Source organism: Fukomys damarensis, unplaced genomic scaffold (genome assembly GCF_012274545.1).
Source record: "Fukomys damarensis isolate Sample0158 unplaced genomic scaffold, DMR_v1.0_HiC HiC_scaffold_36, whole genome shotgun sequence".
Taxonomy (NCBI): Eukaryota; Metazoa; Chordata; class Mammalia; order Rodentia; family Bathyergidae; genus Fukomys; species Fukomys damarensis.
Genome location: NW_022900948.1, coordinates 26,374,054 through 26,389,980, shown reverse-complemented (window position 1 = coordinate 26,389,980; position 15,927 = coordinate 26,374,054). Strand labels below are relative to the sequence as shown.

At 43.4% G+C, this 15,927-nt stretch overlaps 1 protein-coding gene across 6 annotated transcripts in view; it reads left to right on the top strand.

Annotated features, from left to right (window-relative positions):
* Ptpn3 (protein tyrosine phosphatase non-receptor type 3) overlaps positions 1 to 15,927 on the top strand; it is a 110,147-nt gene that overhangs the window by 19,841 nt on the left and 74,379 nt on the right. For 2 of the 6 annotated variants that reach the window (XM_010639295.3, XM_010639293.3), the window contains exon 2: positions 12,559 to 12,713. In XM_010639295.3, coding sequence (XP_010637597.1) covers positions 12,576 to 12,713 — 138 coding nt within the window. In that variant the 5' untranslated portion in view covers positions 12,559 to 12,575. Of the gene's footprint in view, positions 1 to 838; positions 873 to 4,707; positions 4,760 to 12,558; positions 12,714 to 13,322; positions 13,400 to 14,754; positions 14,868 to 15,927 lie in introns of those variants that run through there. The other 4 variants (XM_010639292.3, XM_010639294.3, XM_010639297.3 and 1 more) reach the window with 4 other exon arrangements.

Sequence of the window (15,927 nt, the reverse complement as noted above, 5' to 3'; positions counted from 1 at the left end):
TATAGTTTAAGGTATATAACCAGATGTTTTGATATACATACGTATTTCAGTTATTCCTGCTTTTCTATTGTGCTGTTATTATGTTTAGCATGGTGGCATGCTTTGTGTAGGTCTATTTTAGAGTTTCTGTTCATTGATTTTTTTTTTTTAACTTCATTGTATCAAGACACAAAGCCCTGGAAATCTGAATAGTTGGCATAAAAATATATTTTATCTTAGTTTCTAGAGTCACTGGCAACCAGCGGGACTAGTGTCCTTGTACTAGTTTGCAGTATAACCTGAGATGGCCTGTTGGATTGAGACCTTCCAGGCAGAGGACTTTAAAGAGGCCTTGTGGGCCTCTCAGCTGGGAAAGCATGTCAAAACAGCGGAGTAGTGACTCTGCAGCTGATTAGAAATAAGGGCATGTCCTCTTTCGGTGGTGGGTGGGGGGAGGAGTATACATATTTTTGTGTTTCCTTGAGATAAAATTATGGCAAGGGCTACTAATAATGAGGATTGGGTTTCTCCACATGGCTTCAGATTCCTTGGCAGGAGCAGAGGCTGGTGGGATGGTCCAGTTGTGAGATTCCAGCCCCTTGGCTGGGATGTGCTGTGATTAGCACATCCCCAATGTTTCAGAGTGACTCTAGCTGTTTTCTTTTCTGAAGTCTTCTGCTGCTTTTGGCTGTAAAGGGGTGGAGGTTGGAGCCTAAGATAGAAATGTGGACTGACACCCAAATGGGTGTGTCTGTGCCCGAGGACAAATATTAACACAGTATTTTTATAAAGTTTATGCAATTTGATTCACCTCCATATAGAGTAAATTTATTCCATCCTGTTTTCCAGTCTGTTTGGAGCCTGGTGGAACCATTCAAAGAGAAAATAAAAAGGTTGGTTGTTTAATTTTAGGTAGAAACTGCTAAATATTGAACATATTCCATTGTCCCTATTTGAGCTATACATATTGGTTTTTGTCTTGTGTTCTTTAATTCCCTATTTTATGGTCTGATGATCTATTTTTCCTAAGAATGATCTATTTAGGTTTATTTCCCATGAAAAATCCATGTAGGAAATCTGATTTTGAACAGTGTTGCTGTTGGGTGTCTTTACATGTACAGAAATAGACCCTTGGTACCTTTGGTTTTTTGTTTTGTTTTATTTTTTTGGTTTTCTTTTTTTGTTTGTTTGTTTCTTGAGATGGGGTCTCACTATGTAGTTAAGACTGATCTAAAACTCACTATGTAGTCCAGGCTGGTCTCGAACTCACAGCGATCCTCCTGCCTCAGCCTCCCAAGTGCTGGGTTTATAGGTGTGCGCCACCACTCCGGGCAACCCTTGGTACCTTTGAATCAGAGGTCATGGTAGAATCTCCATCCTGGAAGCCCTTCTCCTCCAATTCTCAGTTTGCCTTCTGTAGCCTTCTCAGCATGGGTCTTGTGCAGCTCTTTTGTTTAATTACCTCTAGTGACAGGGAGCTCCCTCCTTTCCCTATATGTGTGGCATGTTCTAAAGCGCTTTCTTCTGTTGAAGAGAAATCTGTTTATCTTTTACCCTGTGAACTCTTGAGGCAAAAAAAAAAAAAAAAAGTTCTAATGACAGTAGCTAATTTGCATACATTTTCTACTTAGTGCTTAAAAACAACCTTGGAAAGCCGGGAAATCTCCCTTTTACAGGCAAGGAAACAAAGTCTCACAGAGGGTAAGCAGTCTCTCTAGAGATTCATCTCTCCACTCCTAAGTGGTTAAGCTGGAGACTGAACCGCAGCTGCCTGGTTCGGAAGCTGGTAGCTTTCCCACAACCTCATACCATATCCTCATTCCTGTTTTATGTGGAAGCCCTGAGATTGTCTGAAAAACCTAACCTTCCCTTCCCTGAGGTTCCCCTAGGACCTCAAGTATTCTTCAGGTACTCTTGCTAAATTTCTTTCCATAGAGTTGCTAAAATATGTGTGCTTGTCTGCTGGTGATGGCGGCACGTGCCTGTAATAACAGCACTTGGGAAGCTGAGGCAGGAGGATTGCCATGAGTTTGAGGCCAGGCTGGGCTATGTAAGTGAGTTCAGAGCCAGCCTGAACTACACAATGAAACCCTGTCATACAAACGAAATGAAATGTGCATGTCCCCTCCTGACCTATGTACTGCAAAGAAGTCTCCCCCACCACTTTCCCTTCACCCCCAAGATTTCCACAAAGCCTCAGTGACCTGGTCCCACCCACCCAAGCCAAGCAGGGTCCGTTCCCTGCAGTATTCTTCCGGTCCCCTGTATCAAGTAGAACTAGACACTCTGAGCACCTCTGCCTTCGCCACCTCACTTCCTGGCCTGGTGAGGCAACAAGTAAATGAATATTGAGTGAATAAATGATCCGAAACTCCTTTGTCAAAGTAATTAAACAAGATCTGCAGGTCCGGGTCTGAAACTTCTTCTGAGGTGAGAATTAAGCCAGTTGCTTGGAGGCTGTTGGGGGACACGCTCCCTGAAGCTGAGCCCTGGGGTCATCCCCAAAGCACGGCAGAGTCAGACTCCCCAGGAGCTGGCATCTGGCCAGTTTGTTCAGCAGTTTTGCTGGCTCTTAGGCTTCATTCATTCATTTCTTTGATACATTTTAGATATCCGAAATGCTGACATTGGTTATGGGAACTTGGACCTTTACATGACATATCTTGGTTCTTGTTTTTTCCCTGTTCCCCTGCCCTCCCTTCTATGCCTCCCTATTTACAAAGACTTTGTTTCCACTTTTTCCTTTTCTCATATTTATTCCTTTCCCCTACCCCTCCCACTTCTCCTTTGAACCTTTTCTTCCTATTTCACATTATCATTTATACGTTTTTTTTGTTGTTGTTGTTGTGTTTTTTTTTTTTTTTTGGTACTGGGGATTGAACTCAGGTCCTTGTGCTTGCAAGGCAGGCCACCGAACTGCTGAACTAAATCCCCAGCTCATTTATACGTTTTGATCTTTATTTACACTTTCAGTTTCTCATGACAGAGAAACGATTTGGTATTTACACGTGCATGTCCTATTTATTTCACCAGAGTATGTCCTCAATGTGCATCCATTTAGCTATAAATGACTCTAGTTTCTCATTCTTTATGGCTGAGTAGTACTCCATTTTTTTAAAAAAACATTTTCTTTATCCATCCTCCAGTTGATAGGCAGTTGGGTTGTTTCCAAGTTTTAGCTATTACAAACTGTGACGCTATCAACATGGGTGCCCATACATTGCTATAATATGATTCTTTTAATTCTTTTGGAAGATAACACAGCATGGGAATAGCTGGGACCTATAATCCTAGGTTTTGAGGTATCTCCACACTGATTTCCACAGTGGTTGCACCAATCTGTACTCCCACCAACAATGGAGAAGGGTTTCTTTCTCCTTACAACCCGACCAGTGTTTGTTATTGGTTGATTTCTTGATAGCAGCCATTCTTTTTAGAGTGGAATCTCAGTATTGTTTTCATCTGCTTCTCTTGAATGACCAGCAATGATGAATATTCTTTCATATGTTTGTTTGCAGTTTCTACTTCTATGTTTGAGAAATGTCTGTTCATTTCAGATGCCCATTTTTGGGGTCTTTATATTTGGGGGGGGGTTCTTATTTTTTAAGTTCTTTATATATTCTAGATAGTAGACCTTTGTCTGAGGAACAGCTAGTGAACGTTTTTTCCCACATTGTAAGTTGTCTCTTCACACTGTTGGTGGTTTCTCTTGCAGTGCAGAAACTTTTTAATAAGATGAGATCCCATTTGTTGATTCTTTGTGCTAGTTCGCGTGCAACTGAGGTTTTGGGCATGAAATCTTTTCCCGCGCAATGTCTTCAAGAGTTCTACCTAACCTCTCTTCCAGCCTGTTTAGTATTTCTGTTTTAATATTTAGATCTTTGATCCATTTCAATTTTTGTTTAGTGCACGGTGAGAGATACAGGTCTAGTTTTAATCTTTGGCAAGTTAGAACCCAGTTTTTCCATCTCCTTTAAAGAGGCTGTCTTTCCTCTAGTGAGGGTGTTCGGCCCCTTTGTCAAAGATGAAGTGGCTGGCTGTGTCTGGAGTTGTTTCTGCACCTTCTGATCTGTTCCACTAGTCCTCAGGTCTGTTTCTTTGCCAGTACCATGGTGTTTTTATCATAGTAGCTCTGTAGTATAGTTTCATGTTGGGGAATTTGATACCTCCTACCTTGTCTTTGTTGCTTAGAATTACTTTTGCTATTCTAGGTCTCTTCTTGTTCAAATTAATTTTTGGATTGTTTTCTCAGGGTCTGTGAAGTATGCTGTTGGAATTTAAATTGGGGTTGCATTGAATCTGTATAGCAGTTTTGGAAGTATGGCTATTTTCACTATTGGCTCTTCCTACTCAGGAGCAAGGGATGTCTTTCCATTCTCTGATATCCTCTTCCATCTCTTTTTTCAAAGTGCTATGGTTCTCAGAGTAGAGGTCTTTGATTTTTTTTTTCATTAGGTCGATTCCTAGGTATTTCATTTTTTTGATGCTATTGTGAAGGAAGTTGTTTCTCCAGTTCCTCTTTCAGTGAATCTGTTGTTCACATACAGGAAAGCTCTTGATTTTTGTGTGTTGACTTTGTATCCAGCTATTCTGTTGAATTTGGTTAGTAAGTGTAGAAGGCTTTTAGTGGAGTTCTTCTATATAGAGTATCATGTCATCTGCAAATAATGACAATTCAATTTATTTGTTTCCTCTCTTTATTCTTTTTATTTCTTTCTCTTGGCTTAGGTGTCTGCATTCACCAAAGTGGGACATAACAGCAAAATTTCACCTGTCACAGGTCAGTGACTGTGGGTGAGACTGAATCCCAATAGGCATCTGTGTGTTCCAGGAAGTAACGGGAGAGGGGTGTGTCCTGTGAAATTTGAGGATGTACACTTTAGCACAGCACCTTGATAACATTTTTAGAAGCATTGAAATAAAACTTCTAAAGATGTCATGAAAACAAAGCTGTAAGTCAGGAGGAGGTAACCTCTGGAGGGAAGATGTGACAAGAGGATGCAGGAGGCTGCCGCCAGGATTCTCGAGACCCACACAGGCAGGACTGATACTTTCTATGCTGTGATGTCTCAAGACAAAGCTTTTTTAGACAAAAATCAAATGGCTTTGTTCAGAGTGCTTAGCATGGCCTTTGCTGGCTTAGGAGGAAGCCCAAGTTTAAGTGAGCTGTGTCTGGTCCAGTGCTGCCCTGGCTCCTACTGGGGGAGCCCAGTTTCTCTTTTTAGCTACATTACCTCTTCCACCAGACTGCCAGCAGCCCTGCAGCATTCTTTATCTTGCCCTTCAGGGAGTTTAAAACGACTTCTTGTTATCCTCCCAGTATCAAGTATAACTTTTTTATTTTGTTAGTTTTGCAAGTGTCATGGTGCTCAACCTATAAATAAACCCAGACTCCATAATAAGAACAGCATTTGACATTTTGAAGTTGTATGAGAACAAGGGTGCTAATTACCAAGTCTGGTCTGAATACAACCTGATCCTACAAATTACTCCACCCCTGTCCTGGGGGCTTTCCTGGAAAATCCACACACTGAACAAATTAAAGGATTCAAGAAACAAATGATTTGATCCCAAGATTGTACTCCTGGAGCTTTAGGATTGATGACTGCAAGATAATCTTTGCATTGAGCTGTGTTGTTGAAAGTGACGGGGGTGTTTTATCCCATGTGGATAAGAATTGTGTGAAGTCCCTGTGTAAAAAAATTCCTAAATTCTCTTTTAATGAAGAGAAGTTATTAAATGCTTCTACAAATTTAAAACAAAATTTTTTTACACCAGTCATTGATTGCATTGTCAGCTATGATTACTATATTCATTCTCAGACTTTAAGCTTTAAAGGTGTTATTTGAAAGTTAAGTTTTTGGTATATAGGCTCAGAATAAATTAGTCATCGGCTTGTTAAAATAGCACCATGAAAATGCCTTGGTTGATGAATAAATTTTGTTTTGTAATTCAGTAGGTAATCTGTAATGATTGTTTACATTAAAACGTAATTTAAAAAGTGTTAGTATATTTGTCTTTGTATCATGGGGTGTTGTATATAGGAAATTAAGGGCAAGAGAAAAGGCAGAAAGTAGTGTTTATCAATTTAGGAAAATTGTATAGAGTAATAAGAAAAAAGACTCATCGTACCAGTTACATGGTAAGTTTGCTATCAACTGTATGTAATTTGAAATTAACAGTGAAATGTATATAGGGAAGTGTTTTCTAAGATATGGGCATTTTACAAATGATAAAATCACTAATTTTTAGTTGAGCAGAATTTGAAAGCCTAATAATTCACAAAAAATACACAAATCCCTTTTTCTTTTACTGCTGCCTTTTTAGTGCTGGTTGACATTCCTGTTTCTGAGAAAAGATATGCTTTGTGCCGGTATCCCGGCATTTTTTTGTAACTTTGACCTTATGAAATGTTGAGCATTGGTGTCTGTGAATGCGGTCAGCTACTCTGAGGGAACAAGCCACCTACCTGGTTACGTAAGAGCAACTGATAGAGTCCCCCCGCCCCCCAGCTTTCTTCTTCCCTATTTTGAAGATAGTGCTAAGCCCCGCACTGATGTACAGGCTGGAAAGTCTGTCACTTCATCAGCGTGATTTAGGAAGTGCTTCTCCCACGCTGAGTGATGGGGCAGCCGTTCAGATATGCGAACTGTAGTCCTGGGAAATCACTGTAGTTTATTGAGGAAAACTGATGCGGCGCATCAGTCCAGCCAGTGCGGCACAAAATAAGGAGTGAGTGATGTCAGTGGCCATGAGGGCTCTGGTTGTTCCCTGAAGACTTGGTTAATACAAAATGCCACCCCGCTTCTGTATGTTTACAGCAAAAAGGAAAAGAAAGCAATACTAGTACTATCTTAGCTCAATAAAACATTTATCTTCAGTACATTAAATACTGGGATTTGATGGGAATCGCAGCTGGTTCGATGAGTCACTGTCTCACATGGCTGATGGTACATGTTCTTTTCTGCGCTAGAAATGTCCCTCCCCAGATCAGTCATCTGTTGGAGCTCATAAATAGAAAAAAAAAAAAAAAAAGAAAAATGAGGAAGAAAAACTTTCCTGAGTTCATTGTGGAAGAAGCATTAGGAAAAGGGAATTGAGATACAGAGAAAACCTCATATACTGGTAAAGGGATTCCGGAAATACACAAGCTGAACTGTGAATGATAAACAAGAAAAGGAGCAGAGCTGTTTTTCCTTGAAGAAAGTCGGGGCTCAAGATGAAGTGTTTCTTCTGGTCGCCACTAGGTGGTAGCATTGGTCTAGGTCAGCTAGAGTACTGTGGTTCCTGGCAGCAGCCCCACAAGGTTCATTTATGCGGGTAACTCACATATTAGGTGTTTATAAGTCAAGGTCATCATCTTCTCCTCCTCCCCTCCCTTTCTCTTCCCTCTCCTCCTCCTCCTTACACCACCCCCTTCTCCACCTGCTCCTCCTCAACCTCTACCTCCTCTACCTGCTCCTCCTTCCTCTTCCTCCCTCCTCTTCCTCCTCTTTACTTTCTTCTCCCCTTTCTTCCTCCTCCTCCCTCCTCTCTTGCCTTTTCCTTCTTCCTCCTCTTTTGTTCTTCTTCCCCTACCCTCTTCTCCCCCTCCTCTTTCTGCCTCCTCTGTGTCCTCCTCTTCCTCCTCCTTTTAAAATGAAACTTGTATTTCTGAGTTAGAGGTGTGCCTCATTTTAAAAAACAAGTGTATAGCATAATGCAGACTTCTTTTAAAATGATCCAGAAAGAGTTGGGTTGGAATGCACGTCTCTCTTCTTTCTGTCCATGCCTCACTAGCTTGTGAAAGAACGGAGCTCCATGGATTAGCCTGAAGGAGACAGCCATAGACAGCCAGGAGGGACTGCGTGGAAAACCTATTCCCCAACCCCTGCCCCAAAGGCACTGCTGTTCACATGCCCAGGGCATGGCGATTTGTGACATCTTTTGCTTCTGACTCCACTGAGTCTGTAGAGAAGTTCAGATGTATATTATGTATCTGTAAAAATTACTTTTTAACTCTAGCAAGCTGTCTTTATTTAAATGAATACAATTTTTAAGAAACAAAGCATTTATATATCATCTGTAAGGTGTTTAAAGGAAGGCTACCCCTACAAAATCTGGACTCTATAGTCAGCACCTGGTAACATCAGAAGCTTCATGTAAATAAAATATGTCCTACATTGTGCTAGGCATTTTGTATGTTCTGTCTCTAGCTCTACCAGTATCGCCTGCACCCCTCTAGCTCGACAAAATGAGATGTTACTCTTTCTGTGTTCCCCAAGTATGATCTTTGATTAAAGATCATTCCTAGTAGAACCTCTTTTGCTTTGTGCAAAATATTCTACAGGTGAAACTGTTTAATGTTTTTAATTCTGCAAAGAATGGGCTTGGCTTTCATGTTGTAAATGGCATCAGCTGCAGCTGTGATCATTTGTGGTCAGAGAGGCCACTGTTGTGGCTTTATTTAGCATTAAGAGGCTTATAAAGGAAGCCATAGAAACCCTGAGTTCCCCAATTGCTGTGGTACAGGAAACAGGGCAATTAGTCAGCATCCATTGTCCAACCAAATTGTTTAAAATACAATTTCAAGACAACCTGAAAACACTGCATGGCTCAATTATGTGGTTGTTTAACATCAGGCACACTTCTCAAGGTTTGCTTTAGGAACAAATGTAGAAAGAGCATTTCTGTATAACTTGCATAAAATACCATTTTATGACATTGTCTTTAGATCCTTAGGTTGCATCGCTTTATGTGACAGTAGAGATGGAGGTAAGGAAAGGAAACCTTCTCTTTCTGGTTACTGGTCTGATTTATTTGGCCAGCCGGCTGTGTGGCCATGCTGGGCAGCACTGCTAACTGGTTAATTCATGTGCCGTGGGCCCCGTCCTGCATAGGTGTGAGTGGCTGCTCTGGGGAAGAGCAGTTTGTAAATCCGTGCCGGCACCTGGCTCTCGGTCCATGCGGATTTCATTGCAGGTTCCTGTTTGAAATCACTGTTGTTTTCTGTCCAGGGTCACTGTGTGATTATCTCTGCCCTGGCTGCTCTGTGGAACAACTGCCCAGCTCTTTCATAGATGCCTGTGGTGAACTGCTTAACTCTGCCGAGCCCCTGCCCCAAGTTCCATCACCCAGAACACACCCGAGTTCCCTGCAAGCCCACTCACTCCCCCAGGCCTTGACTGCCAGGCCGGGGCCCTGTCTTGCGGGCCTCCCAGAAGGAATCAACCTGTGCCGCATCCAGGATGCCCAGCCATTGTATGGGCTGGGGCTGCCACAGGCTTCACTTTTTCAACGTTCCCCAGGTGATTCTGAAGTGTGCCTCCCACTAAAACCACACTTGTAATGCTTCTATTGTATCTTTAAAACAAAAAAAAAAAGTTACCCACCTGAGTTTCTTAGACGAGAGCTAAGCTACAAAACTGACATTTAAAATTCAGTGTGGGTTTCAGCATTATGGAACACATTTGTTGTCTTTCGATAACTTTGTATTACTCAGAAAATGCGTCCCTGCTTCCTGATGACATTTTCATTGAAAAGGGCAAGGTGGAGGTGGTGGGGTGGGTGGAATTTTATAAATGATTGTTTTTTGCACTGCTGGTCCCAGGAATTTTCTTTATTAATATTTGAGAGTTCCTATCCTTATCTATAGAAGAATGGAGGTGTACCTATGGCTCCTTAAATATGTTGCTAAAGGACCAGAGTGTACCCCTTTCTTCCTAGATGTACTTTGTACCCATGTTTCAGTTCTGTTTTCTTGTACCAGGTCTGTGTCTGGAGCTCCCTGAGGCTCAAATCCCAGGCCTCCAGTCTGCTTGGTCCTCATCCCTGTCAGAGCTGAGTCACCTCCTTTCTCTGATGACACACAAATCTTCATCTCTAGCCCTTTCCTGACATTTGGTACTGCTTTTCCAGTTATCTGTGATTTGTGTGTCCCAGGATGAACCCCAGATCAATAACTGGGGCATCTCCTGGGAAACAGAGCTGCAGATGCTCAGGCCCCACCCAGCCTTACCAGAACCAGTCTGAATTTTAATAAGGTCCCAAATGCTCCACGTGAGTGCTCCGTGTGCACACTGCTGTTTGAGCTGTGCTGATCTGTAGGACTTCACTCTACCCTCACTCTCATCCCAGCCTTCTCTCCTGCCTACTCCCACCAAGCCAAGTTTGTAGAACAGTTTGTATGACTGTTTTTCCAGAACATAAATCATGGCTTCATTTTCCTTGTGTTCCTTTCATTTCTCAGCTCATTCAGATGTTTACTGTCAGCCTGTCAGAGCTGGATGTTAGAGATACAGTGAGCAAAACCAGACCTGATTCCTGCCCTTGTGGGACTTGGTGTCTAATGGGAGGAGCGGCTGTTACATCAAGTGATGAGTTTGAAGTGAAGAGCACTATAGAGTTTAAAACACAAATACGTGACTGATGGGGGAGACTGGGAAGGCTTCTATGAGAAGTAGTGCTCGTGCTGAGCAGATGGGTAGGAATTACCACAAGGAGAAGAGCAGAAAGCATTGCGAGCAGAAGGAACAGGATATGCAAAGATCAGCTCATCAGAAAAGGTTTCTAGAGAATTAATTTGCTCTCAAGGCCTTTATCTGCATTTGCTCCTCTACCCGGTCTTGTCGTGTTTGCATCTTCTCCGTTCTGTACACTGGTAGAAGTGCTTTATATTCTCTGTAGACCTGGGCCCTCCCACCGGCATGGCGTGGCCATGTGCTCAGCTGCACACCTTTTCAGTCTTTGAGTTTGCTGCTCCACAATTTGCTCATCATCAAATTTGTTTCCTTACTGACGCCAAATACCAGGGTCAGATTTTTAAACTGCCCACTAATTCCCTCCTTGTAAATGCAAGGGTGTTTTTTTTTTTTTAAAGTAAACTTGTTACTAAAATACAGTGTTGTATTAGTCAGCTTTTCAATGCCTGATGTACAATTTATGAAAAGAGGCTTAACTCACAGTTTTGGGGGTTGCAACGTGGGGCACTGCATTGGCACTGGCTCACTTCTCAATGCATCACAGCATGGCAGATGGCAATGTGGGAGCACACACAGGAGGAAGCAGGTGATTATAGCTCAAAGTGTCAGGAGTAAAGGGGAGAACTGGGGTGGGCTCTGGCTTATGTATTCTGTAACACCTTCTGGCAAGAGCTACCAAGGGGATCCGGGGATAAACACCTCAAACTTCCAGCCTCCCAGAGGTTTCCACCACTTCCTACAGCACCACCCTGGGTCCAAGTCCCCAGTCACAGTAGACTTTGGGGGAGACAAACCATATTAAAATGTAGCAGAGTTATATGTAGAAAATTGTACAGATATGAATATATTGCCTGAATTTTTACAGAATGAGTTCAAAAGTGTCACCAGTACCCACACTAAGACATGAGATGTTAAAAGCATCTCCAAAGAACCCTTGCCCCCCATCACTACACCCATCACCCAAAGGTAACCACTAGCCTGTCTTCTATCAGCGTCGATTAGTTTTGCCTTTTTAAAAATTGTATGCAAGTGGAACCATGCCATAGGTCGTCTGTTGTGCAGTTTCCTTTGCTCATGGAAACAGTAAAGAAATTGTTTCCTATTGTTGCATGTCACAGTAACCCATTTCTTTGCAGTATAGTAGTGTAACTACTATACATGTGTGTGTGTGTGTGTGTGTGTGTGTGTGTGTGTATAGAGAGAGAGAGAGTGAAACTACCAGTTTCTCCATTCTACAGATGATGGCTGTTTATGTGTTTTGCAGTTTGAAGCTGTTATGAAAGTTCTTGTACATATCTTTCTGTGAGTAGTTGTCTATCTTTCTGTTGCACACATGCCTAGAGATGGGATTGCTGTGTCACAGTACAGCTCAGCTGGTATTAGGTTTCTCAAAGTAGTTGCATTTGCTTATGTTTTCATCAGCGATACATGAGAGTTGCACCTGGTGCACACTCTCCCAGTTCTGTGTGTCTTAAACCGCAGCTCTTTTCTCTGGTTATGTGGTGCTAAGTGGGGTCCCCGTTTGCATTTCTTTGACAGGCACTATCATTGAGTACCTGTTTTCATTTATTGTGTTTTTTTCTCTCATTGAGTCATAGGAACACTTTATATAACCTTTGTAGATCTGTATATTACACAAACCTCTTTCTCTGTGGTTTGCCCTTTGGTCTTCGAAATGTTACCTTTTAATAAATAGAAGTTACTACTTTTAATATAATTCAACTGATAAATCTGTTCAAGTTTCAAATCCTATTTATGCCATACTTAGTCCTGTGAAATTTGAGAGGTAGAATACACAAACACCTAGACAGTAAAATATAAAAAGTTTAAAGCCTGGGAAATCAGAATTAGAAGAAGATATAGACCTGGGCGATAATAACAAATAAACGATGTAATTCTAGGAATGTTCTAATTGAGCAATAAATGTTACTTAAAGATTCTAAGTCAAAACTCAAATGGAAACACAGTTCCTTATTTAGTGCTCATTACCCGGGAGTTCTTCAGTTGGTTCGTCTATCAAAGCAACAGGTGTAGAGGGCACTGGGTGGGCTGTGAGGCCTGTTTTTGGTAATTGGTAATTAGCGTATGAAAGCACTAATAGGGATGTCTTCCTTTACAGGTTATCCAACAATAGTTATGACCTCCCGGTTACGTGCGCTGGGTGGAAGAATTAATAACATACGCACCTCTGAATTACCCAAAGAGAAAGCTCGATCCGAAGTCGTCTGCAGCATACGCTTTTTAGATGGGTTGGTACAGACCTTTAAAGTTAATGTAAGTTCCTCCACAGTTTTTTCTTGATTAATGTTCTTAAGAAACAGTTTTCATCTCTTGCCTTACCACATGAAGAAAAAAAAACATTAAAATGAAAGCTTGAGATTCTAGATTTTGTATGTTGAGATTAGACCTTGCCTCCCTTTTGCCTCCCAGCCCCTTCTTAGCGATGCGAGTGATGTGCTTCTCAGATGTCGCTGTTTCGGCAGTGTCTCTGTCCTGAGGCGCAGCCACTGCTTGGGTGATGGGGCTCTTTATGTGTTTTATTAGAGCCCATGTCATACTACATTTAAAAAAATAGTTATAATCATTAGATTACCTGTTGGCCACTGCATGTGAGCGCCTGCAGACAGGGAGGTTATCCTAGCACAGGGCTGGCACACAGCAGGTGCTTGTTAAATGTATGAGTGGGTGGCTCAGGATGGAAGGGATCATGGAGATCCTGGCTTTTCCCACTTAGAGCCCTGGCAGAGCTAGGCCTGGGAACATGGTGTGCGAACTCCAGGCCAGCAGCAATCAGGAGCTGGGACAATTGTGGCCCCTGCTGGCCATCTACTCAGGTCACCTCTGGGGTTTGTGACCTTTGCCTGTCTCTCTTGTCCTGCCAGGGCCAGAGGGGTCCAGCCTTACCCTGAGCCAGCTGCCAGCATCTGTTGCAGCCTGGAAAGTCCAGTTTGCAAGGAAAGGTACCAGAAGAAACAGAGATGAGAGAACAATTTAGAGAATAAGAAATGCTTCAAGAATTTAAAGCGTAACCAAAAAGTGATCCCTGCATCTTCTACCTCACCTACTTTTTGCCTCCTGCAGACCGCACCCCCCACTTCCGTCACTATGGGAGGTGATAAGTGGGGATATGGTTTGATAGATATGATCTGGGAAGGCTTCATTAGTAAGATGAGAAATTCAGGTGGGTGTCTGGAGGAAGTACATCTTAGGAAGAAGAACAGCAGTGCAAAGTCCCTGTGGCCAGAACCAGAGTACTATGGCTGCAGAACAATGTAGCAGCTGCTATGTCCAGAATGGAAGGAGCAAGAGAAAATGCAGCAGGAGATAGGCTCCAAGAGATAGCAGACATGGGGATGGGGGATCGTGTAGAACCTCATGGGTCTTTTGGGGGGTATTGGCTATTGCACAGTGTGAGGCGGAAAGCACTGAACAGAGACCTGACCTGACCTGACTCAGGTGTAGCTCTGGATGTTCTGTTGGCAGTAGCCTGGGAGGGAAAGGACCAGGGACTGTTATAACCATCCAGAAGAAATGCTGCTGATGGGGCAGGGTGGCTGTGCGGAGGTGGACCTGAAAATGCTTCGGAGGTGGAGCCTATAGGATTTGCAGATCATGGGTATTTGGGCTGTGAAAGGATGAGCGGCCTCGAGGTGGTTCTGGGGATTTTTGCCTGAGCAGTCTGACTAGACATGCAGTTTGTAGAATTGGGAGATCGTGAGAAGGGTGGGTTTGGGAAACAACCAGATTCGTGATAGATGTGCAGTTTGAGAAGCCAGTTACTCAGGTCTGCAGAAATGTAGAAATAGTAGTAGGTGAACAGATCAGGAGTTTGGGACATGAGCCCAGGCCAGGGATAGCAATGTGGGTGTCACAGGGCGGGGATGGGGAAACAAGATGAGCTCAGCCGAGCAGTACGGAGACGGAGATGGGGATGAGACTTGATACTGAGAGGTCGCAAAATGAGGGGTAGGCACCAAAGGAGACTGAGCAAGAGGCAGGAGGACAGTGTCGGGGAAGAAGGACAAACGATGTCACCGGAAGGAGGAGCCGTTGGCCAGGTGTGGGTGAGCGCGGAAGGCAAGCACCAGCCCACAGGGGAGATCACGGGCAGCATGGGAATGGCGCCTCCCAGTGAGCACCCAGAACTTCACTGTTCTCATCATCCCGTGCCACCCTGTTTCCAGCAGCGGCTGCTGGCTCAGAGCTGACTTGAACTTGAGGATTTGAGGGCCTGGTTGCAACTTGGAGTGTCCCTCAAGTTTTTATTTTCCTACTTGTAGGGACCACTCGAACAGTCTTATGCACCTCTGTAGCCTGGACCGTCTTTGAGCAAGACCAGGCGTCATCAGGGATCCTGACTTGGGCATCATTCGTTCCTGCCCTAGCCCAGGAGTCAAGCAGGACTGGCGGTCAGCTGGGATGGCTGAGGTGACCTCCTGTGGGATGGGAGCCAGGCCTCTTCCTGTTACGGCTATGTCTTAGATTATATTTCAGTTTCTTTTGAGAACAGAGTGAACTTTGCAGGAGTTGAGACACAAATGTTTGAATCCAGCACTTGAGAAGTGAGAGAAGTAGTGTAGTGGAAACACTTGGGCTTTCACACGGGACGCACAGACTGAGCCAGGCTGATGGGGTGAGGCGTGGAGTGCCGTATTTGCTCTTGGCAAGGGGGATGCCCATGGCTGCTTTGCAGAGTTGCCCTAAGATGGAAGGTCATGTGAGGAAAGTGCACATGGTATTATAGCTGGCTCGTTGTAGATATTTAATAAATAATTATATATACTAATATATAGCAAATGCAGTATAAATTCATATAGAATAATAATTCCAATAAGAGAAGCAATAGCTTTGGATATGTTAAGAGTGGTCTCAGGACTTGGTCGTCCTTTCCACCCCCGTTGAGAGTTCTTCTGTTGGGTAGAGTCCTGCGTACAGGAAGCAGTTTGTGCGGGAGCCCTCAGTCTGCAAGAAGGGGTGTGCTCTGGAGATAGGTGTGTCTCCTTTCCCCATCCCTCGGCACTGCTGGCCAGATCCCATGGGCCTGGAGGGGTCTGACAGTTACCTGATTCTCCCAGTGCTGATCACTGACCTATTTTCACTTTCATACTCAAAAAAGAACTATATTTGCCTGTTCTATACCTGTCTATTTCTGACTCATATTGTCCTCAAGTTAAATGGTTTGGTTCAAAGGACCCCTGAGAAGTCTGCCTGTTAAAATAGAATTTGTGATTTCCTGAGTGCACCGTGCAGTTTTTGCCCCCTGCCCCTGCTGTGCCTTTGTTTATGCTGATCCATCAGCTTCAAATGCCTGCACACCTAGAAAGGAGTGACACTCCACCTCATCCTTCCAAATCAGGATCTGGTGGGCCGGGGATTTAGCTTAGTGGTTCGGCTGCCTGCCTTCCAAGCGCGAGGACCCGAGTTCGATTCCCGGTACAAAAAAAAAAAAAACACAAAAAAACAAAAACCAAATCAGGATGAGGTTGAT